The following is a 25544-nucleotide window of genomic DNA, read 5'->3' on the forward strand; positions in this document are numbered from 1 at the left end:
TGCGGAAAGAAGCTTGCGCGAGGATCGACGCGACCGGGCGCCGTGAAACTTTTAATTAGTGAGCTTATCCATTTATCTGCATGCCGTTGAAAGGAGCAGAACCCACCCCCACATCCCACCACCCTCCCTGCGGTATCTCAGCGCCGAAAATAGAAGTCGAGGAAATAAAAACCGTGGGATGCACGGGGTGTACAAGTGGCTGTCAAGCCGAGGGAAACAGGCGACGCGGGAGCGAGCGAGAAACGGGGTTCTCGGGGCCGGCGAGAAGATGGCGGGGAAATAAACGAGGTGTGGTAGACTGGACCGAGGCTTCTGATCCCACAATGCGCCACAATAGAGCGCCGACGATGGTTTTGCATATGAAAGAGGGCCGAGAATGGAGACCGCGAGAGATAGGTGCACGTAGTGTGATATTATATCTGACTAGGGTACCGCGCCGACGCCCCCTACCCCCTCGAGCCCAGTTTCTCTTCTTCGTCTGCCACCGCCTCCTCGATCTAGCGTCGTCTTTCCCCGCTCTCGGTCCTCTCCGGAGCTATTTTTCTCCTTCTTGCCGGTTTTTCTGCTTCCTTTTCCCCCTCCCTACCCTCTAGCTCCTTCCCCTTTCCACGGGGGTTGGAAAGCTACGAGACGGCCGGTCGTAAGTTGAAAATGCGTAAGGGAAAACTGCATTAGGCGAAGGGTGGGGGGGGAGGGGGGCGTCGTCTATTCGCTTAAGATAAACTCGTTTCCATACCAGTCCCACCCTTCTTCCACCTCCGTGGCCCTTCGAGTCGTAGCTCTCATTGTGCTGCAAATTTCGGATCTCTCGCGGGGGGCGGGGGTGAAGAAGGGGAGCCCGCGAGTCGCGCACCACGACGGGATTATATCGAGGAACCCTTCGACGAGGATTTCCGAAAGGGGCTTGGCACTCGAAGGGCGGAGGAGCCTCGGCGATGTTTTCGAACGAGAAAAGGGTTTTCCTTATTCGGGCTAAGTAAAGATCGTTTGGCAACTTTCGACTCCATGAATATTTTTCGAGCTCCTCCCGGCTAGCTGATGCGAGCACGAGACGGCCAGGGTAGTTTCATTTTCTTTTCGCGAGACAGGAGCGTTGTTTAGCGATTTGGAATTGAAGAGTATTTTTCGGGTGGATTTCTTGCTCGGGGGAGGGATAATACGGTGATTGTTCGAGGCGCAAACAGGCGCAGATCTACAGAATCTGAAATTTTATATATCCGAGAATCATGAATCATTCAAGTCGTTTTATCGTATAAAAGCGAGTCAATAGGTAATGTAAGCGATGGCATGTAAGAAGACGTAGCCTCGAATCGAAAATTACACGATTAAACATTTTTAAGGCACTGTATAATCATCGAAAATTAAGATTCTAATTATGCAGCAAGATTGTCGCTCAGCAGTAACTAATGCCTAATAACACAAAAACTTCAAACAGAAAGAGTTCGTAATCTAGAAACGAACAAAACAAATCAAACACTGTAATGAGCTAGAAAGTATCATGAAAATTAAGGATATTACATTATAAATATCGAATGGCAGCTTCAACGTGACAGACTCTTTACTTTAAAATTGAATGTTTCGCTGCAAATGTACTTCCATGCATCATGAAGTTTAAAGCGATAGAATATAATTATTGCGATTACGAGATCTGCTATATGAATAATATTAGTATAAATTCAACGAAACAAAGGTTTTAAAAACTAAATACTTGAAAAATTCCCCTTGTTACTGAAAGCCTTACTGACGACAGATGATCCTCTTACTGCATTCGAAGAAAGTAAGTCTGAAACAAAATCCATCGCTCTCCCTCAAAGAGTTCTCGTGGAATAGGTAATGGAACGTGTTGTGTCATAACTGGAGCACAACGAACTTGAAAAGTTGTAAGGAAAGATGAGTTCTGTGTGATGTAGAAAAATGGCAAACAAAATAAATAGCCATACATATGTTCTATCGCGTTCTATCGAGTCAGACTCGACTCAGACTCGTCGCGAAATTGGCGCGATGTTCATGATCGTTAATCATCATTCGATGAATGAACGAGTAGAGGAGACCCCCTCGTTAAAAAGGAAAGGGACAGAGGTGAAAAAGAGCGAGCGCGCGCGCGCGCGAAGGCTGGAAAGTGGCATAAATGTTTCAGAGTCGCGAGCATCTGTCGTTCGGGGGACTTTTTCAGTTCCCGAAGAGAGCTCGTTTTTGGAGCTCTCCGCGGGACGACGGGGATAGGGGAATGACGAGGAAAGGGTAGGGAGAGGAATAGAGGGGTTTACTATCGTCGTATAATGTATTGATAAGTGGAGGCACTCACAGGGCCGTCAGTACCAAACACTCAAAGCCCACCCTCGCCTCTTTCGGTTCTATCTACCCGTTCGTGTCTCTCCCCCTACTCGCCCCCTCTGTACACTCCGCTTTCGAGTTATCGATAAGAACCGCAGACCTCTTTTGTTGGTTGATAGATAGCCTTTCAAAGCGACGCCGAGGTCAAATATTCGACATGCCGGGGGTTCAATTTCATGCCAATAATATCTATGCGAAATAAGGGCCGGAAGCTCTTCCCCTGGAACCGTCTTTCTATGCCTAGAGGTAAAGTCCGAGTAAAGAATACCACAATTAGGGGTAAATAATTTATTGCATCGACTCATTTTCATTATACATGTTGGAGATAGAATCTAAACAATGGGTATTCGAAAAAGTTCGTGGCGTTTTGTCGCTCGATCGAGACGAGAATCCTACGAGGGCTTGTGAAAAAATTTGTGATTTTTACGGACAAAATGCTCGATCAAAATTTTGATGTCAAAGACTAATCCACAGAACGATGCTATGAAATCAGATGTTGCATGGAAGAGAATAACAAATAAAATATAACAAAGTATTAAAAACTTGAAGAAACTACACCATGATACTTTCTAACCTAATACCAAGTGTCTGTAGTTGCACGATGTTCGGCCTTTTGAACTGTCGCTACGTTTCTGCGAAGTTCTACAATTAAAACTTTGTACATCGATTTACTGTGAACGAAGCGACACTGAAAGAAACTAAAAGTGCTGTGAAAAGAGAAAATATTATTTATAATGACAGTGTAAACAAAATACACGATAATAATGTGAAAGTATTTGTTTATAATCATGCAGTTATACAATTGGATAATTTTATGCTCACTTCGACCATAATACAAACATTTACGAAATATAACCGATACGAAAATTGCGTATTCCTGGTTTCGATATCACTAAATTAATGAAAATTTCAATGAAAATTTTCACTGCTTCCACCGCAGAACAAGCATCGATAAAGGCATGCGTAAAACTTCAATACAACGAATCACATCTGTTGAAATTATAAAGGGCAGAGCTTAAAAAGCTGTTATAAAAATCTGCTACGTCAAACAATTTATACGCAGAAATATATTTCTCGCTGTGTTTATAAAATGAAGCGTGATCAAACGAATTTTTCCTTTTCCATTCGCAACGTGATAGGAAACTGCATCGCTGACCGCGTGGAACGCACGCGAACCGCCCACAAGTTATTCCAAAAATCGATATCTGCGATTAATTTGTTAAAGTGTAACTAACAAATTCCAAAGTCGTTTTATAATTAAGTGTAAATATCTCGTGCTCAAATAGATATGTACAAGTAATAATTGAAATCGATTTCGGTAAATACAGGAATGTCTATTTGGGAAATATTCCGATAAAGCAACGGTAAAAAATAGAGTCAGAAATGTTATCAAGTTTTTATAATAACCGAGCGCCCGCAAAACGGGAACGAAAAAAAACGGGGGAGAAAAAAGGATTCAAAGCTAGCAGTCTCATATCTAGTAAACCAATATGATTTTATATGAAAATATAAGGAGATTGAAAATTTTTGGTTCGAAAGTCACGCGAACCTGTTGTAGGATTGAGAAAATGGAATATTACCATTTCCATGCGAACTTTTTGGAAAAAATGATGTTTCTTTGTAAAATACGAGATATGGCAATTATCCCATTGAAGACGATTACATTAGATGATACATCGCTTCAATATTCGTTTGGATACGAAATATGTTTGAATTCGATAAGGGACCGACACGAATGCATAATACACAAATCTAAATTTATAATTGCATCAATTTGAATAATTTTTCATAACGAATATTCTGCGAATCCCTCTTATTTCGAACTCAAGCATGTTTCTTCCTATCGCGCCTAACGAGACGCCGTATCTTCTAAAAACCTTCCCAAAAATCGATTCTCCGCGCGTATAGCAATTAAGGCATTGAAGCAACGAGCCTGTGCGTATTGTTAGCGATAAGTTGAGCCGACCCGCGCGTAATGTCGGGCCTCGAACGCCAACGAGAAGGGCCAGTGTGTTAAGAAATGGGTTTGTGAGGCCAGGTGGCGTGGATCAAAGCGGACACCAAGGCGATCCTGGCGATTCACGAGCACGTGATCACGAACAACGCGCGTTTATCGGCGACTCACAATGACTACAACACGTGGACGTTGAACATTCGCGGGACACGCCGCGAGGATCGAGGGATTTACATGTGCCAGGTGAACACGAATCCCATGAAGAGCCAGGTACGTGAAACACCATCGTTCGCGACAGCGTGGCGCACAATCGAAACAACCGTAAAAAATTAGAAGAGAAAGAATGCCACGAAGAAGTGAAGAATCTTTTTATACTAGACTCGGGTTGGATTTTTTCATTGCGCGCGACGCTTTCGCTCGGAGAGTATTCATTTTAAAGTGAGATCCATCCAAGTAGTTGCTTCCACTGACCTGTCGCAGGTTGTGCTAAATTTCGCAGAGTCATGCTCAAAAATTCTGTCGAGATTTGCATCTCTGAAACACGCCGATCCTTTGTTTCGCGTTCGTTGTACTTTGCTTGACGAAAAACAATGATGACGCGCGAAAACGTGGCTCGAAATCGAATATATATATATATATTTTTTGTCGATATTAACCTTTCGCGAACAAACTTACAAACTTTGAATACAAATATGGAATTATGTATTTATCTCCCTCGATATATTTGTCGAACAGTTTGTCTTCGGATCCAGTATCTCTATGGCGTTTAAAACTATCTTTGCTTTCAATTTTGATATATTAAAGTGTTTTCAGTGCATTCAAACAATGAAGAACAATTTTTTACTTTGAATTTGCAGAGCGCATTTTTGGAAGTGGTGATACCGCCTGACATAATATCCGAAGAAACCTCGAACGATCTAATGGTACCCGAGGGTGGATCTGCGAAATTGGTGTGCAAAGCTCGCGGATATCCAAAACCTGATATCATCTGGAAACGAGAAGATGGCGCCGAGATCATTTCCCGCGCTGCACTCACCGGTGGGAAAACAAAAAGTAAGCATTACTTGATCTATATTTTTATAATTAAAAATGGTACTAACCCAGACCTGATCCACATCAAATCAGAATCAACTTTTAAAATACATTTGTACATAATTGGACACGGTTAGAATATTTCATTCGGACAATCACGAAGCAACTCGTTTTTATTCCATTTTTCTACTAATAAATTATCAACGCAGACAGTACATTTTGATTATATCAATTTAAAGCTGAATATTTTTCGCGTCAGTACCTTCGCAACGTTTACATTTTATACTTTCACCTGCTAGTCACACATTAATTAACGAACACCGCAACCCGGGCTACATAAACGCACTTTTCAATTTGTTCAAAACATTTTTCACACACATTCCACGTCGCGGAACGCAGCCTCTTCATAAATTTATTTCGAGCTTTGCGATCTCTTTATATTTTCCACCGTCAGTCACAAATTAATTAACCGGCCCTGTAAACTCGTGGCCGAACGAGCTCACTTTTTCGCTTTGCTGAAAATTCGTTTGCCATGCACATTTCAAGACGCTAAATGCACGCTATTCATAAATTTATCTGTATCTTCGTCATTTTTAAACGTTCAGTTTCGCCCGTCACAGATTAACGAACGCTGCACGAATTCACTTTTCGCTTTGTTCGAAAAACATTTTTCAAACGCATTCAACGTGTAGTGTTTCCCCTCGTCGTTTTATCGGAGATATGTGACCCACTATGAAACAATTACGCGAAAGGGAAACAGAAGCGCCACCGTGATCGGTTGCCGTATTTTAAATTGCGGTAAATCGACGGTAAATAAAACACAGATTTAACCAACGCTCGGAACGAGAAAAGATAGAAAAAATGAGAATGCCAATGATGCGTGCGCATTATGGCAATGTCTTTCCAATACGGGTAAAGTGGTTCGTAAAATTGGAAAATAGGAGTGATAGGGGAACTGGTGACATGGTTAGAACCACCTGGAAGGAATACATTCACAATAAAAATTATTTTCAAAAACGAATTTGTTGTCAAGCTGTATTATAATAATATTGTTATTCGTATCACCAATATTATATTACTAACAGTATTATTATTACATAGTTTGACAACAAATACGTGCCTGAAAGTAATTTCATGTTGCGAATGTGACCCGTCTTGTATTTTTTTGTTCGGATGTAAATTTTGTATCGGCTCTCTAATCTGTGCCACAGAGTTTACAGAGAAGCTAACAGTGTGGCGTTTGGAAATAAATATTTTTACAGGTGGTTTAGTCAAGCTGGAAATTCTAAACTGATTATCGTTGTTCTCGCGTTTCACGACAGGCGGCTCGAATAAAGTGAACCACACGTGACAATCCCTCGACCTATTGAATTCACGGAGAGCTTTCATTCCCCACGAAACGAGACTGTCGCCACTCGTATTTCGAGACTTCACTTCCAGCTTCCTCCCGTTACACCGAATCATGCGAATACTCGGTCCGCCGATGCTCGTTATAATTTGGTTTAAGTAGAACTTCTAACCAGAGGGGTGAAAAAGTAATTTGATCGGATTCACGCGGATGTCTTGTACATGCAGAGTATTTATTTGGCTGAGTCATTTTTAATAGAATTACCTACATCGGAAATTTGTATTAGACAGCGAGGGTGGAACGGTGTTCTCACCCCCTCATCCAAGCTGTTTCTTTACATTCTATAAGGGGTGAACAATATTGAGTGAATTCTATCGACGCCAACGTATCGAATCGAAACAAGGTTTTAAGTGAATTATTCCCCCAGAAAGAAATAGAGTAACAATTTGCACACGAATTAGCATTAAATAGAAATATAAAATTAGATATCTTATGCAACGCGAGCTGACAATTTTCGTCTGTATAAATTCACCTCCGAAAAACGCGATGAGTATTTTTGTACAGCCCGTGTACGTTATATCGGACACGCGACAGGTTTTTGAATAAACTCCGCGCGTTCCATGGTTAAAAACAAAACCAAAATGTCGTATAAATGTGCTTCGGATAACGCTTCGTTAAAAAGCAATAACAAAAATACAGAGCAACGTGATAAATAGCAAGCCATCTCCAGTTCGGACGCAGCGTTCGAATAGGTATCGACGATGTCATGCGCGATTGGCCGATACGTTCTACCTAAACGTTGGATCGCAGAATCGTGTTTAATGTTCGAAAACCGTGGCAAATATTTTTCTTTTTACAACTGGTATATAAAGCTAAAATTCTTTAATGTTTAAATGAGACCAAACAAATTTAATTTTAGTGTTGTTTTATAAACGGCTAATTTTGTCGCAAATTGCCGAACAAATTCTAAATCCCCTTCCGTTTCTGTATTGCAGTAGCCATCGCCCAGGGTGAAACGCTGAACTTGTCGAAAGTAACCAGAAGCGAGATGGGCGCATACCTGTGCATCGCAAGCAACGGAGTACCGCCATCAGTCAGCAAACGGATGATGCTGCACGTGCACTGTAAGCAAGCCCTAATACCGTTTCCGCGGATACTTTCAACGGGAATCTGTCTCCCTCCGAAGATTATATCTTCTTAGTCGCGATGGATTCTGCTGATTCGCTCCGCTCGTCGGGGTTAACTTATTTTTCGAAATCCTATCACGTAGCAACGCGCGTTACCGCAATTGATTGTTATCCATGGCCTCTCCAATTACTCTGCCCCGGTCTAATAACAGCCATGGCCTTCTGGAAGCCACGAGTAACAATTTCGTTAAATAAGCAGCTGCACGCGTTTTATCGTGTTAAAGTGGACGTACCTAATTTTAGAGTTGCCTCGATCGATGAGGTTTTCAATCTATATCGTTAATCTTTCGAAGGAAATTTTGAATGGATTTTATTTCTTATCGAATCGAATACATAGAAACCAAAGCAATTTTTATCTGTAAGCCAATTTCAACGTACAAATGTGTCGTTTTACTTTGGTATGGTATACTCTTTAATTTTAAAAACCCTTGTGATCGTACGTTATAGTAATTTTTCACGTATAAATGCAAGTGTAGACTTAAGAGTAGATTTAAGAATTAATTTAACGATAGACATCGTTAAATTATCACGTGGAAAATATAAAATCCTCCAAGATTTTAAAATTGATTCCACTTCCTTGGAATTTCTCCGAAGGAAAGACCATTGTACACTACTTATCGAAACATCCTTATATATTTCTAAACTTTCGCCATTTATTTAAGTACTATGCTTGTTTTGAAAACTTCGCTTGTTAGCAACGAAGAAAACTTATCTATACGGTGGCTCAAACCTAGCTTTATTGTAAAGGAGTCCACTTTGCTGAGACATATCAATATCAACGTTCTGAATGTTGTAGTTTTTATCTGTTACAAAACAAAGGATCCGCTGTCAAAGAATTCTTTAACCGTTCGCAGCTTTATCATCGCGCGTGTACGCGCGATAAAAATTTCTCGCAGTCAGTGAAATTTCGAAATATGCAAATAACTTTATCGTGCCTGTTACCCTGACTGATTCCACGTGACGTTGTACATTGAGTTACATCGCGCGATACACATACTCGTAATATATTCACCAGTATACCGAATTGTACACGTGCGAATTCCACGACCTACTTTCCGACCTCGATGCTGTTCGAAACAGTCTCGCTTCAGAATTTTTCCGCGGGATGTTTCTTACACGACGTGAGACAAACTTCATAAATTATTACAGTATTTTACCTACGGAAATATAATAACGGTTTTACATGCTTATCTTTTATTACGTTTTCGCGTATTTTATTTGATTCGAACGAAACAGGTATATTGATATCGGTCGAAAAATACGGTTTCATTGTTGCGGATACGAACAATATCATTTGGAAATAAAAATTTCAGGTGAAACTTTGTAAGCTTATGTTAGAATTTATTTTCGCGTTTCTCGTCGTGGGAAGAAGTATATTTTACGTGTCGAAATCAAATCTAAACTTCTTTCATTAAATTTATTAATTATGCGACCCAATGAAGTCGCGTGTTCAGTCAGGCGAAGCAAACTTGGCTCCTATTTCATCGATTAAGACGAACCTAACCTCAGACCACCTATTACCTAACAAGTGTTTCACCCATTGGAAGTTACGCGTTCTCCGAAGTGTTATCCGTGGAAAAGACGACTTTCTCGCACACCATCTCACGGAAACGAGACGCGTTGCCAGCGGGTAGAATAAAAAACCAAACGAAACGAGAAATATAAAATAAAATTCCTTTTACTGTTCCCATCGCGGCGTCCCGAAAAAGTGTACCATATTCCCGCCATTTAGGCACGGAACGTTTTCTCTCAGTCGCGTGGAGTGTAAACCTACGAGAACCTAGCCTGGCTCAAGGAAAAATTCTTGTTTATTCGGATGAAAAATCAACTTTGTATTTAACTCGACCGATTAAACTATCACCGATCTATACACCGAAAAGTACAAGCATACACAAAGACAATTATTACACAAAGCTACTATAACATTACCGTTACACGAAGACTTCTCCGATATATTCAACGAGGCCAGCATCCAAGATATCAGTGGGTGTAAGACCAAGAAAAAAAAAGAAGCCTTAAAAAGAATTTGGACCACCCTATAGCCAAGGACCACCCCAGTACACGCATTTGCAGCGGCAAAGGCAACAGCGAGCAGCCAGCGTGCAGGGTAGATAGCCATCGTCTCCTTCTTTGCATAATTTCAGCGCGGCAAAAGGGAAGCTCCCGCGTACGTATTAGAAAAGAAGAAGCCCTGGAACGAAGAAAAGCGGAGGGTTGCGAAGAGCGGGAGGGCGGGAGGAACGGTCGGCTGCGTCGGAGGCGGTAAAGGGAAGGAAAAAAGGAAGCAAAGGTAAAATACAGCTTAAATAACAGCGCGAACCGACGTTGGCTAAGGCGCGGCGAAAAGGGGGATTGGAAGGAGCCCAGGCGGCTACAGGAGCGTCGAAAGGACAGAAGGATAATAAAATTACACTTGAGGCGATATACCTACTCGTCGTTTCGAGTTTAGCGAGGACAACGCGGCGAAGAACGCGCTGAAAGAAGGAACAAGCGGGGAAAGGAACTAGAAGAACGGCGGAGGAGGACGCGTACAAGAAAGGGGGATGAGTCGAGATGGAAGGAGCGACTAACAAGGGTTGGCGACCTTGTCCGGTGGTTTCGGGGTGAGAGTCGGATCAGAACGTAACGGCAGACGAGTGCACGATAACGCCTGAGTGTCTAGGGCTTGGACAGCCGTTATTATAAATTAACAAGACGATTACGTCGCGATACTCTGCGACACGTCTTGGTGGGTGCTTGGCTAAATTGAGGGCAAAGAGGGATGGTCAAAAATTGGATGACTGCGGGAGGACGATCGATGTATATATTCAGTGTTTAAGAGTATGGGTCAATTTTGACCCAGCTCCACAGAACACCGGTTAAACGACGCAATAACAAAACTACGACGCAGCGTAGTAGCAATTTAGAGCGTTTACGAAAATCAGTATGAATCGTATCAAATTGAACGAAATAAAGTACCTAACAATAAAGTTACATTCTGTCCTTCAAGTTGTCGAGCTCCGATCCAAACTTGTAATAACTTCCATAGCGATGCAGTATACCAGTCACTGGTACTCAGCGAGTTCGATTACCGAATATTACTCAACTTTTCGTTCTCAACGATTTCCACGGTTTCCAACTCGTAAAGTTTGGCTTAGAGTGCACGAAGAACGCAATAATGAAATATTAAATGGAAACCTTCGTAATCGAAAGCATTTTCAAAGGAAGACACGCAATTGGCAATCTCCAATTTTGACAAAAAATTGGAAACAATGGAAAACCTCATAGGATTTTAATTACATGGATTTAATTAAAATTCTCGGAGACATTGAGTGCTACAAGAAGGGTTGAGTATAAAGAGATCTTGTTTTCGACAAAGAATTATTACGCTACCAACAAATATACGGTCTAAATAATGATTTCTCCAAGTTATTTAAAAATATTCAGGTATCAAAGACTCGGATAAAGAAGGTTCTATTTTGAATATTTTTCAGCGGATCGTAATCAAATTCCTCGATGAATCAACAATGTTACGTTGTTCTAAAGTTTATAAATTTCGTAGATTGATAAGATATTTCTACGGAAGCTACATATATTTTTATTCGATATTCGTCGTCGTATGTATATGTATCACTCGATATGTGTTCTATGGCGTCACTTTGCGACACGTATCGGATGATATATGTACGGAGATTGACAGCTAGGTGACATTCAATGTTCGAACTACGTGGCAAAATTAATGAGAAAAAAATATATATATATTTCGAAGAATGATTGACGCAACAGACGTCGAGAAATAAATTTCTAAATTAATAACTAGATCAAACGGTTGCGTAAAATATTTAAAAGACTTCCGTAGAGAAGTTGTCAACAAGTAAAAATATGTTATGCACGATGGGTTAGTATTTATAACCTAACATGGGGCCTTCAATATTTTCTTCCATCAAATGATCATTTCTTGGCACCGTACAACCAAGCGACAGTCCAGCTCGAGGAAAACTGTAGATAAACCGAAAATGGTCGAGGGCGTGAAGACAGGGAAGTAAATAGAAAGGTGCAGCGATAAGAAAACGAAGGAAAGAAAAGGACGAGGGAGGATCTAGCGTCGGAGGGTCCAAGGGAAGTCAGAACGTTGCGAAGACGACGAGTTAAGTCGCGGTTACGACTGCGTTCTCGGTGTCTTAGATCCAGAGGCGAGGTAATTCTTCCCCGGAAATTGGATGTACCCAGGTTCATGGTACGATCTTGCACCTGCCCTCGGGCGATAAGATCGTGCGGGATAATCGAATTTCATTGAATACGCTCCGTGCCCGCAGACCGTATAGACGATTGCGTCCGCGAGCTATTGCTTCGAAATTCCAGCGATCGAGGCTATTGTCGATAGAGAGACCGGAACGGGAAGAAGGACAAACTGGATCATCCACGGAGATGGCTGGATCGTCTCCCGTGTTGGTGAGATCCGGCCGATCGATCTCTGCTCGCTACAATTTGTGCACCGCGAAGCATAACCGAACCGATAGCCACTAAAAGTATTATCTGTCTTCGTAAACAATCGATAATTGGAATAGTAAACGTGCGACGACGGTGCATAGTATGTCACTAAAGTATTCGTCCACGGGCTGCTGATTTTAGGCTCGTATCAGGAGTTTCAATAGATGATTTATGAGGTCAACAAGAAAAATTTACTAGAAAATTAATTTTATTTGCACCTCCTCCAACTTACTACAAGGATATAATTACATATTGCTGAAATATTTAAAAAAGAAAACAATTTAATTTTAGTACCAGAAACACGCGACGTTCAAATACGTAACGGAGAATATGACGTTCAACAGTTTTATCGGGATAGTTCGATTTCGTCGAAAGGTAGGACGCAGTGATAATTTCGAACGTGTGGCGTGTACACGTGTGGCAGAGGTGGGAAATCAGATTAATAATCTCTGGCCTGTGAATTAAACATGCGGTGGCTCAAATTCAGCGCGTAATTCCCAATTGTGCAATAGCTGGTCATTATTGCGCAGAAAGCGTGCTTAACCGTTGCCAACACCTTCCATTTTCCCCCTGTTGTACGACACTTGAATAGCAACGTGCGAATGGAAATAACTGACGCTTCGAGTGCGCTCGCAGAGGTCCGGTTAATTGTTGGTTGGTTACGACCGATTTATTAGCCCCGCAGAAAACAAATTCGACTGTTTAATTAGACTGTCTTATATTGACCGAACAATGCGTCCACCGTTCTCGATGCATTATTTAATTTATTACCCATGGTCCGCAATTATCTGCTGCCGCGGTTCGTTAATCCGCCGGGCTGCAGAATTGAGCAGTGGATAAGATTTGAAAGGAAACACGGTATATAAATTTAAAGAAAATATTATAGCGAAAACCAACTCATTCCCGAGTTGAACAATTATTTGTTCAGTATTAAAAATCTAAAATCTGATCGATTGAATTTGTTTCTATTTACTAAAATGAAACGTGCGTTACACGTTTTTGCCAAGCTACTATTTATTTAACTCAACATGGGAATAGAACGAAGTCTTAGCGTGGAGATGTTATGGCAAAATATAGTTTATGCGATAAAAGGGGATCCGATGTTATCTTATTAGACGAGAAACACCGCATCCTTCTCGTCTAGGAGGCGACGAGAATTCTACTTTTCGTAGACCGTACTTATCGCGTGGCTACAACCACAGACTGCTAGGGAACTTCTCGGTAGCGCAACCAGAAACCCCTAATATCTTGCCTTGTAAGCTTATTTTATGTCAACGAACACAGCGAACCGTTTAAGGGAACTTGTTCTGCGTCTGAACGAATCTGTACGTTGATTGGGAATCAGTGTTGGGCACTGATTACTTTTGTAATATGCAATTTTGTGACATAGAGTCACGGAATAATGATTTCATTCGTTTGGAAAGTGTATGTGAAGCGATTTAACGATCGATAGCTCCAAAAATTTAAAGGAATTTATTCTTAATTTTCTCCTGTCCACATTCTCCATTAAAAAGTGTCTTGCCAAAATATTCAAAAAAGACTCATCCGATAGAAAAATAAAAATGAAAACTATATAAAAAGGACTATATGTATAAACTAGAACCGTCGAGGTGTAAGTTCAGGGTACCTTCATTAAACAATTAATTCATGCCCCCGATATGAATGTAACTCGAAATAAATAATTAGTAGCGGGTTTCACAACCAGCAGAGATACGAGAAGTTTACTTCGAAATGCGGTCTGCTTCTACGGAATATTTCGACCGAGAAAATTAAAGGGTCGAATCTACCTGGGGAGGTAACTATTCCACCCTAACTAAACGTGCTCGCCGGCTATCTATCTAGTACGCTTCACTCGCGGGACTTAATTTAGACTCGCGCGGATTAACTTCTAACTTTTCACCGACTCTCCAGCCACTGTAAAACTCGTTGCTTCCCGATCACGCCATACCTTTTCGTAGCAATCGCGATTAACGTGCGATCGGTTAACGTGGTTAAAATATTTGCGTTCGACTACGCCATGTTTGTTCTGGCTCGTTCAGTTTCTCACCCGTTTTACCGAGAAAAAGAGTGATCGAATTTACCTTTTGCAAATTTGAAGAGAGTCAACGGACGTAAAGTAAAACTCGATGAAACAACTTTGGATCTTCGAATTTATTCTCTCTGCTACTCTTAAAAAATTTTTTAAATCTGTTGTTCATTTTCGATTCATTTTTTCCCCTTATCATTTCCATATCGAAACGACGGAATCTTTCACTGTCCAATAGACCCAATAGCGCGAGACTCGCGACACCGTTTCGCCGAACGCTGGGCGAGTTCTTCGCAAATTGAAGCAGCCTCGCGCTACCTGCATTTATCGCGGCTGTCTGCGTTAATCAAACTGATTACAACTGCCGTAAATCACTGCCAACGGTGGGAACAATTTCGGGGCCAGTTCACCTCTTCTGGGGACAAATTGTTCGAAGCTTTATTTCGTTGGCCTCGCAATTCCGTCGCTTTCGTACAATCGTGGGGGTGGAATCGGTTTAATTGTTTATGACGATACGAACACGGAGAATTTACGAGGACGCCGTCAAGAAACGTATGCACGTACCTCCGTCCTTGTATATTCCAATTTTTTTTTTTTTTTTTTTTATGGGCAAGACTTACAGTCTTCATGGCGTACGATTCGTATAGCGATCTTGCTAAAATTGTAACAGTTTATTTTAGATACTTGATTGGACCTGCTACTAATATAGTCCGTTTAAGTCTATTCTATTTGACTCTACTTCTCCCCAATTAATCACGTCAGATATCGTTTCAATCAGTTCCGAATTATAAGCACCACAACCATCGAGGAATTCGAGAACGAAACAACCGGAGTCCGCCATTAGAGTCCTAACGACCGCGGAACGTTTCGCAGAAATAGCACCGATCCCGAAACAAAAATGACCGCTTTTACTGTCCGCACTCGAATCTGAAATTCCGCTTCTTGCGTGCACGGATAAGAACTTTTACGCGCATACCTTGAACTCCAGTATTGGATTTCCGTCGCCTCTTTTACCTCTTACACGTTAAACCGAAGTTTACGATTTCTGCTTTACATCTCTTTTTTACGCGCCGCGCTTTTTTTTTAGGCGGACTATCGTGATTTATGATCGCGTTATCGTTCGCAACATCACGACCGAACGGATTCCTTCGTCGATAGAATCGTCGTTTACACACGGCACGGGCCAATGACAGCAGTCGAATCCGCGTTGTTGGGTCGAAAGGGACTTAGAGAGCAACGCGCAACACGTCGATGCGACAACGATAATATTTCTCGTTTATGTCTGTGAAACCTTTGTAGTACGAATGGGCGATTTTTTAACGACATATCGAGGTGATGATCTAGGTGAAGACCTAGTTGAAAATATTCCGTAATAAAATGCTAGAACCAGTTATGGAACGTTGAGTTGATTGTTCTGTTACGATGGAAAATCAAATTTGTAAGTCGTGGGAATACCATTTATTAGGGCCGCTGCGCACGAGCGACACGCGTCACTTTGCAAACGCGTCAAAATGACGCGACATCCTGCGTGTCCAATTCTCTTCGTAGTACACACGAGAGACAAGCGTCCGTTCCGATGCTCGTACGTTCGGTTTGAATGCAACCATAGGGGATGTCAAAACGTAGAGAACGAAAAAAAAGAAACAGTTATTTGACGCTCCATTGTTTGTCATGGGATACGTATATCAGTCAAAGGAAACATGAGGCATACATTTTAAATGGTGTCGGATAAAGGGTTCTAAGAGAAGCATTAATTTTTTCCGATTGATAGATTTTTGAAAACATACCTTTTTCTAGAATACATTCATTTCTTTTTGAACAAAAATACGCTCTTTATCGAAGCATTGAAAAGAAAATGGTAAAAATAAAAGTATTATCCTAGTTTCATTTGTAAACATACTATAAAGGGAGAGGGGAATCTCTTCTACGACGAATTCAATTGCCCCAGTTATTCGCTTCCCTTTATGTCTCATACTCTTCAAATTTTCATACCTTCTCAAACTTTACAAATTCGCTAAAAATGAAATTGTCCCATATGCTCCAGACTCATCGATTCGTTGGCAATTTCTTTCGAATTCTTTTGGTCAGAAAAATTCAATTAGTAAGAATCTTTTACTATCGTCCAATAAAGATATGTTGCTTTACCAGCAACATATAGAATGTTCAAATTAAAACATACGAAATCGCGTGAACTGGATTAAATTTTAATTTTTAAGTTATTATAAAGACATCGGCAAATACTATTAGTCGTAATATGCAGTGTACCTATAATATTTTTCTATTCGGCAAATATCCTTCTCCACAAGTCCCGCGAGAGCTAACAAGTATTCCGTGGCTGGCTGTACATTATTCCAAGATTTATTTGCGCGAAAACACCAGCGGGTGGCGCAAAGTTCCGTCGTGTTTCATCGGTGTCGAGTGCATCTTTAAACCGTCTATCAATATTGAACGAAATAACGTCGTACTGATCGTCTATTCACGCGGGGGGAGGGGTGGTGGAAGAGGGGAGTGGGTAGCGATGCAGGAAAGCACGGAGGTTATAGTATTACCACGGAAGTAGGAAGATCTGTCCTTTGGCTCCGTAGCAGAGGGAATTCTGCTTTCCATGGGAGACCCAGCCCCCACGAAACCACAGTCTGCTCCCTGACCAGTCAACCCAGAAACCTATTACAGGATTTCCTAGCGTTTTGCCGCAGCACGGCACAGCGTATTTCGCTCTCGACGATATTCTAGCCGGACATCTTTAATCGATTCGCTGCTTTAACACTTTGAACGTCGAACTGGGCTCGAACCTTCTTCGTCCATTTTTTTGGGAAAATTGACGCGAGATTTTCCAGTGATACCAATTTTCAATTTTATGTTCAATCGCGCGAAGCTACCACGATATACAAAAATGCGAAAAATGCCAACGATTATTCCCAAAGTGGAAATTCCAATAGACGAAAATAAATTGTCGAACGTCGGTAATTCAAGTTAAGAAGAATTTATTGGAGCTTATCGCGAACTTGTGATATTATAGCGTTAATTCTCATCACGAAGATCGGCTACCTTCGGCGAAACCACATAAAGCGGCTTGACCAGCCGACCTGGAAACCTATTAGGGCGTCCCAATGTTTCGCCTTACAGGCTTACTTCATCGCCGCAATCGCATCAGGGGACACACCTTCACGGGATTCTAAGCTATTAGCCGGGATTTCTCTTTCCTCCAATTTAAATGATTTATTTCGCGGCGAACCGACCTATCTCCAGCCAAATACCATCGTGGCCCCTAACGTTTAAAGGGAACGCCAGCTTTCCGAGGTCTCGCCTTATTCTTGTTGGTCCTTTCACGATTCCATTCCTCCAATTACAAAAAAAAAAAATTGATTAAATTCAGATTAGTAAATCTAAAGAATGATTTCACTTTAAAGAAGACAATAACAGACAGTTCTGCACTTGAAACTTTTATTAAATAATCTGATAAAATCATTAGTTACGTGAATTTTTATGAAAAGAATGCGTACATTTTTTACAGGATGAAGTGATTTTAAATACAATCGCACTCAATGCTTGGAAGTCAGAAAAATCAAATTGAAAACGCAGACAGTCGATGCTGACACTGTTAATTGTAATAATATACATTTTGGCGAAAGAATCGTATTTAAATGTAATTTTAACGTTTAGCAGATGGGAAGTAACTATGGCTGAGGTAAATTATTATAAGTTAATTACGCGATCAGCAACAGTGTTACTAATCGTACAGACGCAATCTATTAATCACATAGTTGCAGTTTATTGTAATGCAACTTACACAACTACGTAATTAATTAATTTAGTGTTTCGCTATTGTACGTTTGCAATCGCATTATCTCTCGTTGCAAATACATAATTCGGGATGGAGGGAATACAATGGACACTATTAAACCTGAAATAATTTAATTCAATAATCGTTAATAGTCGTTATTTACAAGTAATTATGGGTAGTAACAAAATTTGTTCAATGGTGCGTACCATTTTACACGTGATTCTTTCATCGAAAACGTATGATGTTTCGTTTTTCGAACGATGGAGAAGAATATTTCACATTTTTCAAATATTTGTACATTTTTAACAAGCCCCGATTGGCCAAACAAATCCAATAATAAAATCGAGTATTTCTTGCTCACATCGTTCCATGGAAAACCGAACATTTTTCCTGTTATTTATATATATGGTGATTTTCGTGAAAATTTTACGTAGCGAATAGTTTAACAGAGCATTTAACAAAAGTTGCAAAACTGTCTGTTGTTGTCTTCTTTGAAATAACGCATAGTGCTTGTAATACATGTATGCATTTATCGTTTTTCTTGATGCGATAGTGGTAAATTAAATACGTCCTCAATTTATTTAATTCTCAATAACTCGACGAAGAGAGATATTTCAATTAAAATATTTGAAAATGGTAAATTGTACAAATAGTAGAAATCGTGTAAAAACAAAAACTGATACGTAAAAGTAGTAAAGATATAATATACCTGTACGAAGAGATACCGATTGTCCGTCTACGTGGCGCGTTGTATTTTTATTCGCGTTTACTTTATTACTGTGGACGGCCGATAATTCGATTCCGCGGGTTTCGGATAACAAAAAATTATCGGTAAAAGAATTCGTCGAACCTGTCCGGTAATTGAATTGTTGGAACGCGTATTTATCGTCGGCCGTACATCTTTATTCGCGTTTTTGGTGTCATCGTAGTTTCGCCCAGCCAATTGCAGAACCGGATTACGCTCGGCTCATTAATCTAAACATCCGACCGAAACGACGTAGCCACAATCGAGCCACGGTAAATGAATATACGTGTCGGTACCAACAGGGTACGAGTGTCGAGATATAAAGATTGATTTACGAGTCCTGTGCCGCTGTAACGACAACGAAAAAGTTTTAATTGCATCGGTGACGTATTAAATAATTCTCTCTCTGGCCCGTATCGTTCAACGCGGGGACTTGAATTATGCGCAAAAATTGTTTAACTCGCCGTGTCCCCTCGCTGGGAATATTAACTTTTATATTGCGACAAGGAACCTTTCAAACCGTCGCTTTAGAAAATTAGTGGAAGTAATTTAACAGCGTGACTATAATTAACTGCGTTTAGCGGGGAGAATTGAACGACTATTTGGGGAGTCTGAATATTCTTCTATGCGTTTATTGATGTTTACTTCACCGAGTTCCATATGGACATTGGAGATAATTAATCGCCTCTTTGGTATATTTAATTACGTGATATGATATTGATTTATTATTATTAATCAATGTAATTGGCTACGTACGGAGTGCTTACTTCTGGAGTAAATGTAAATCATTAATATTTTCATTAGATTGTCTCTTCGGTATTTATGCACCAAGACATTAAAAAATATATTTAAATATGCAGAAGAGGATAAATGTTACTAATCGATTGATCATCTGGATGTCCTGTTTCCAATGGACCACCCAGTAGGACGATTAGACAGACTATCCTCAGATCGAGGTCCTCGTTCTTTGGCGAAACTCTGGTACGAACGCAGCTTCCGGTCGAAAGAACCGTCCAGCGGGGGTGGCCGTTAAAACGTAAGCAGCTCAGGGAAAGCTGCTTACGATATTCGGAACGAAGGACGTGGCTTCGTTGCGACTTGCTTTCCGTTTCTTTAAAATGACAGATTGTCAAGCACGTCAGCATTTCATTAGCATGAGTTACGTAGCTCCAGCGGCAGCTAATGGGTTCCACAGAGGGACGAGAACCCCATGAAACCGACGCTTAAGACGATTGTATAGCGAAACCAACGCGATACGCGATGGATCCACGATCTTTGACATTTCTCTTGTAACCTATAAATCCCTTCCAGGGCATCTCGAATACAATTGGAGAAACGAATGGAAGTCTTGCTACTACTTTTCTTGGGAGAACAGGGACCGTTATCGTAACGCAGCTATAGCGAGGCTTGAAAGGAATTTTGACTGAATATTATTTAGAGAAAAAAGATTGTCGTTGGATAATTGGTTACCTGCTTATTATTACCAGCATATGGTTGGTATGTGTTTGTAATATACAAGTAGTCGAGCTATGTTGCTTGAATGGGAAGAATAAATTTAAATAATTATAGTATATAAGTTTAAATAATTATGAAACCGAGGGTGTAATCACAGAATCCTACGCTACCGACGGAGGAAACATTTGATAGATACTATTTTAAGTGTATGAAACAATTGATCTGCTATCGCCACCTGATTATCGCGTAGTGTATTAGAGTACAAAATAAATTGCCTGCCTAAAATTTTCAAGAAGATCCAAAATTACATGATCCGTCGACGAATTTTTCACGATACTGGTATACTTCCGTTCACAAAAATTCATTTGTTTAACGCGCGTAAACGAAATTCATTCGATATATTCCCGCGTGTACGGTTTCTACAATATGATTTGGCGGAATTAAATTTACTTTAACGGAACGTGTCAGCGCGCTACGTTTCATTGGTCGCTATCATTGCCAGTGACAAATCGCGGTGTAGCCGATAATTATTACATACACGTATACTTTATGTTTGGGCTATTGATTAATGGTATCACGATAAATTGCAGTTCACCCGATGGTTCAAGTACCGAACCAGCTAGTTGGCACACCAATTGGTACCGACGTCACGCTGGTTTGCCTCGTGGAAGCTTCCCCAAAGGCCATTAATTATTGGACACGCGAATCAGGTAAGATTCAATTAACTATTGCGCCATCATGTTTATTTCGCTGACGTTTCGTCAAATGCAGAAAGCAAATCGTTCAAAAATTGTTTTTTATTTCGCTCGTACATTACGCTTTCACAGACTGCATGAAGCCTAGAAAAATATGGATACAAAGGAAGGTTTTTGGCGAGTACCTAAATTTTTCATTGTTGCATACTCAGCACAGAATTGCAATATACTAAAAGCATTTGTCCTTGCATAGCACACGTGCACTCGAAATTTCACTAAAACATAGTACAAATGTCTTCTTTGTAAACTGGTGTATTTTAAATTTAAAAAAAAAAAAGAACTCCCATCTCTCTGTTTTTTAATATCACGAATTGCCATTTCGCGAAACAGGCGTAAACGTATGCAAGTGTAGAATAAAAATTAACACGGTCAGATTTGAAATTCATGTAGAAATAAATGTGACGAAATATTTTGCTTCTCTCTGATCGATTTCACTGCTTAATATTCTGTAATTTTCATATTCTCCATTAATCTTCCTTCGATATCATTATTTTATTTCTATGATTTACCTAAGCAGAAATATTACTTAGAGAATCATAGACATGAAATGCGTTCATAGGAAATGCATGGAGATATTTTTTTTTTTTTTTTTTTTTATTATTGTACACTGGTTCACATTAGTAGAAGCTTGCATGTACTGCGAAATAATAACAAAGTTCTTTTACATTTTTTGTTGCAGGTGAAATGATAATTACAAATAACAAGTACAACATGTCGGAGAAGAAGATAACCGTGTACAGCGTTCAAATGCAACTGGTGATCCTAAATGTGCAGAAGCAAGATATAGGTGGTTACAAGTGCATCTCGAAGAATTCGATCGGCGATGCTGAAGGCAACATTCGACTTTACGGTGAGTCATTTCAAATCAATTAATGTAAGTGCTAGCCTCAAAATTACCTTTCAAAACGTAATTTCCCTACTGAATTAATTAATATCAGAAATAACCTTTGCGATGAATTAATTTCATAATTCATTTTTTTAATAATCACACTCATATCCAAAAGTTAAATAACGAAGTATAAAATCTTAAATCTAAATAGTCCACAAGAGACAAGAAATGTGTACACCTGATCTTTTATTAATTCGAAGCGTTTCCACTTCGTTGTATTTCATTCGCTCTTTAAGCGGAAAATGTTCTCTCGTTAAGTTTTACCTTTTGAAATTGCAACCTCAAATAATCATTTACGTAAAAATTAACTATTATTTCGCAAAGGATGACTCGTAATCAATTTAAAGAGTCACAATTTTCTCGTGCATCGCATGACATTAATAATTTACATACAAATGAAAAATAAATCTTCGCACGGGATAATGGGAGCAATCGATTTATTAAAAGGCGTGTAATAATACAAATAATAACATTCATCGACAGAAATGTAATAATTGGAATACGAACCGAAAGAAAGTTTTCTCATTATGTAAATAAATGATGTCGAACTGTAAAATTCGTAGAATACCGAATCCACGCGATAAAGTGAATCGAACGACATAGTCATTCGTAATATATAACGGTCGTTCACCTAATGACAATGGCAATTAGCATTGATTATTAATTTGAGCGTAATAGCTGCTGTATCGGTGCTGCAATTGCTCGAGCAGCTTATTTTTGCAAAACTGATTATTATCGTCTGGCCTAGTTAAATTTCCCGTGCAAATCCAAATTTGTTTCGCTCTATCTCCGTTGTAATCAAATAAAAATCAAATATAAAATAATAAAAGTCGAAACTCGATTTGTAATTCTTTACAAGATGATTTTAAATGTGGAACAGTTTAACAATATATTAATACCATATATTAATTGTATAAGAAATTAGTATATTTTTAATTCATTTAATTCACATTTATAGTACTTCTATAATATTTTTACAGAAACTTGCATGCGTATACCAATTTACTGAAAATTGCCTTGTAATTGCAAACCTAATGTTTTTTTAATTGCACAGTAGCTTCATGAATTCCTGGGCTGGGAATTTGTATTCAAAAATTGTACTACTTTTTAAATGTGTGTCTCTATGCTAATGGCTCTCGTGCATTACACGAGATATTCATCTCAAGATTAACCCCAATGAAGTAACGCAATGTTAAGACTGCCACAAAAATGTAATAATAACTCAATAAATTTAATATCATAAACAAAAACAAATGAAAACACATTTTTCAAATCACTTGTATGTTTCATTCAACAAATAGAACATTTACCAATTTACCATATTACCAAGAAGTTATTTCATATTTTATAAACCACCACATTTTTCACTTAAATATTTTTTTTAAAACAAACACATTAAATGAACGAAACCAGAGAATCATTTAGCAATGAAACCTTATATGTTAGTACGATCACAGTAAAATTAATTCGCATTAATTAACCGTGGCACTTTTCCACTAAAACATAAGTATACCAACACACGTATACCCCTCTGAATCGAGTCTACTTGTGCGCGATAGCGTTTATTGGTCGCATTCGGCAATATAAATTTTCGCATAAAAGTTCCGAGACAAACATACGCCGCACAACGAAACTACAACTTTAAAATGATCGAATTTATTGCGGGCTCGCGTTCGTCGTGCTGGCCGTGTTTTATGTCGCAAACTTCATAATGCAAATCCTCCTGGACAAAATTATGAAACTAAATTCCGACTTTAAGATAATCGTGTTTGGCGCTGTCCCACGTCCTTGTGCTTTGCACTTTTTCCTAGCATTTTTTTATTATTTTGGGGGGAATCTGTCCGTATTTTTTTGCTCACAGCTTCCATTATCAATTCAAATAATTTTCGAGATGAAGAATCGATTACTAAATAGGTGAGTGAAGTTTCGTTAAAATCCTCCATTAAATAAATCCACGGAACAAGTACCGTAAGCGCGCGGTATTAAGAGCCGATGGATCCGAGAAGACGTAACAAGTGGAGCAAATCGGGCTTAAGTATTTACGAGGAAATCACCGTAACACGCAGTCCATTATCAGCGCGAGGCTGCACGGCTAACCTCCGCCAACCACCCCCCAATCTCCCCCCTATCCTTGAACGCTTAATGACGGAAATTTTATCGCGTAAGCCGTGTAAACTAACAGATCCACCGCGTGTATTAGCGTCCACGGTTGTGTGCGAAAGGTTGTCCCGACGCGCGGCGTGCTCCAACTTCCCGTTGAAGTCACGCGATCAGATAAGCCCGGGGGATTAACCCTTAAACCGATGGTATAAACGGAGCGTGAAGAGAACGCCGAGAAGAGAAAAGAGCGCGAAGGAATGCAGCGGGTGGCATATCTCGAATGATGCTCGAGGAGAGTTGCAAACTTTTTGGAGAAAGAACGGTATTCCAGATATGGGACTTGTCCCAGATTGTTCTATATTTAATAAAATCGTATCAACATCCAAGTCTCCGACACGTTTAACAATCATTTTTACCTTCGATTCTGGGGTCTTCGCAGTCATATACTTTCCTGCTAACGCCTAACACATCCTAACACCTCCAAACACCTAACACCGCCTGACAATTCCCTTCAATTTTCCTTTCTTTCCTGGCACATGACCCTTTAATTATTCCCTTCGTTCATCTACTTCGTTCCCTTCGATTCGTTGATATCATGTGCTCCTGATATCAAAATTCAAAATCGGCCAGAATTCCCGTACTTACCGATAAATGAGCCCCTTGAAATAGGCAACCTATACTTACAGATATGTCGAGCTGGTTGCCTGCTCTTAGACGCAAACGTGCCACCTCGTCGCGTATTATATTTTCCTGATACGGATCATCTCGTTTACTTCTCTCGAAGAGAAGGATATAAGGGAAAGAGTACCTAGAAATGATGGGAAATATACCAGGAAATAGGTTAAATTAATTGGAAATGTACTGGAATATAGAGGGGAATGAAAGGGAAATGTGTCAGAAAATGAAGGAAAATTAGTAGGAAATGTGCCAAGAAATGAAGGGAAATTAAAGGGAAATGTTAGGTTGTGTTAAGAGGTATTAGGAGATCATAGGAGGTGTTAGGATGTTCTAGGTGGTGTCAGGAGGTGTGTTACGTGGTGTTAGAAAGTGTCAGGATGTGGTAGGTGGCGTTAGGTGGTGTCAAAAGGTTGTGAGAGTCTGTTAGGAGGTCTTAGAGGATTTTATAAGTTGTTAGGATATTTTAGGTAATATGCGTTAAGATTCGGATGTTGTTTAGGACAAACCCAGAAAGGGAGCAGGAACGAAAAATAATTTAATGAACACTTGAATAATTGACTGAATATATATATTTCTGCTTACATAGATTTCTAACAGTGTCCTAATGAACGACAGGTTTACAAGGACTGTCATCAACCTCTACTTCCACGCTCACCCTGTACAAGGAGAAAACGAGGATGGCGTAGCGGGCACGTAAATGGTAGGACAGTGGCGAGAGATGTTGGCGCGTCACGTCAAGGGCTAAAAGTCCGCGGAACAATATCCAACCCGGCAGCCCATCCTCCTC

The 25544-nt window shown here is 40.0% G+C and overlaps 1 protein-coding gene across 9 annotated transcripts in view; it reads left to right on the forward strand.

Annotated features, from left to right (window-relative positions):
* Positions 1 to 25544, forward strand: part of LOC128873099 (lachesin-like) — a 170416-nt gene that overhangs the window by 135088 nt on the left and 9784 nt on the right. For all 9 annotated transcript variants that reach the window (XM_054116379.1, XM_054116384.1, XM_054116383.1 and 6 more), the window contains 5 exons: positions 4373 to 4558; positions 5146 to 5341; positions 7664 to 7792; positions 20926 to 21045; positions 21770 to 21940. In XM_054116379.1, coding sequence (XP_053972354.1) covers positions 4373 to 4558; positions 5146 to 5341; positions 7664 to 7792; positions 20926 to 21045; positions 21770 to 21940 — 802 coding nt within the window. The remainder of the gene's footprint in view (positions 1 to 4372; positions 4559 to 5145; positions 5342 to 7663; positions 7793 to 20925; positions 21046 to 21769; positions 21941 to 25544) is intronic.

This window comes from Hylaeus volcanicus, chromosome 3, assembly GCF_026283585.1.
Source record: "Hylaeus volcanicus isolate JK05 chromosome 3, UHH_iyHylVolc1.0_haploid, whole genome shotgun sequence".
Taxonomy (NCBI): Eukaryota; Metazoa; Arthropoda; class Insecta; order Hymenoptera; family Colletidae; genus Hylaeus; species Hylaeus volcanicus.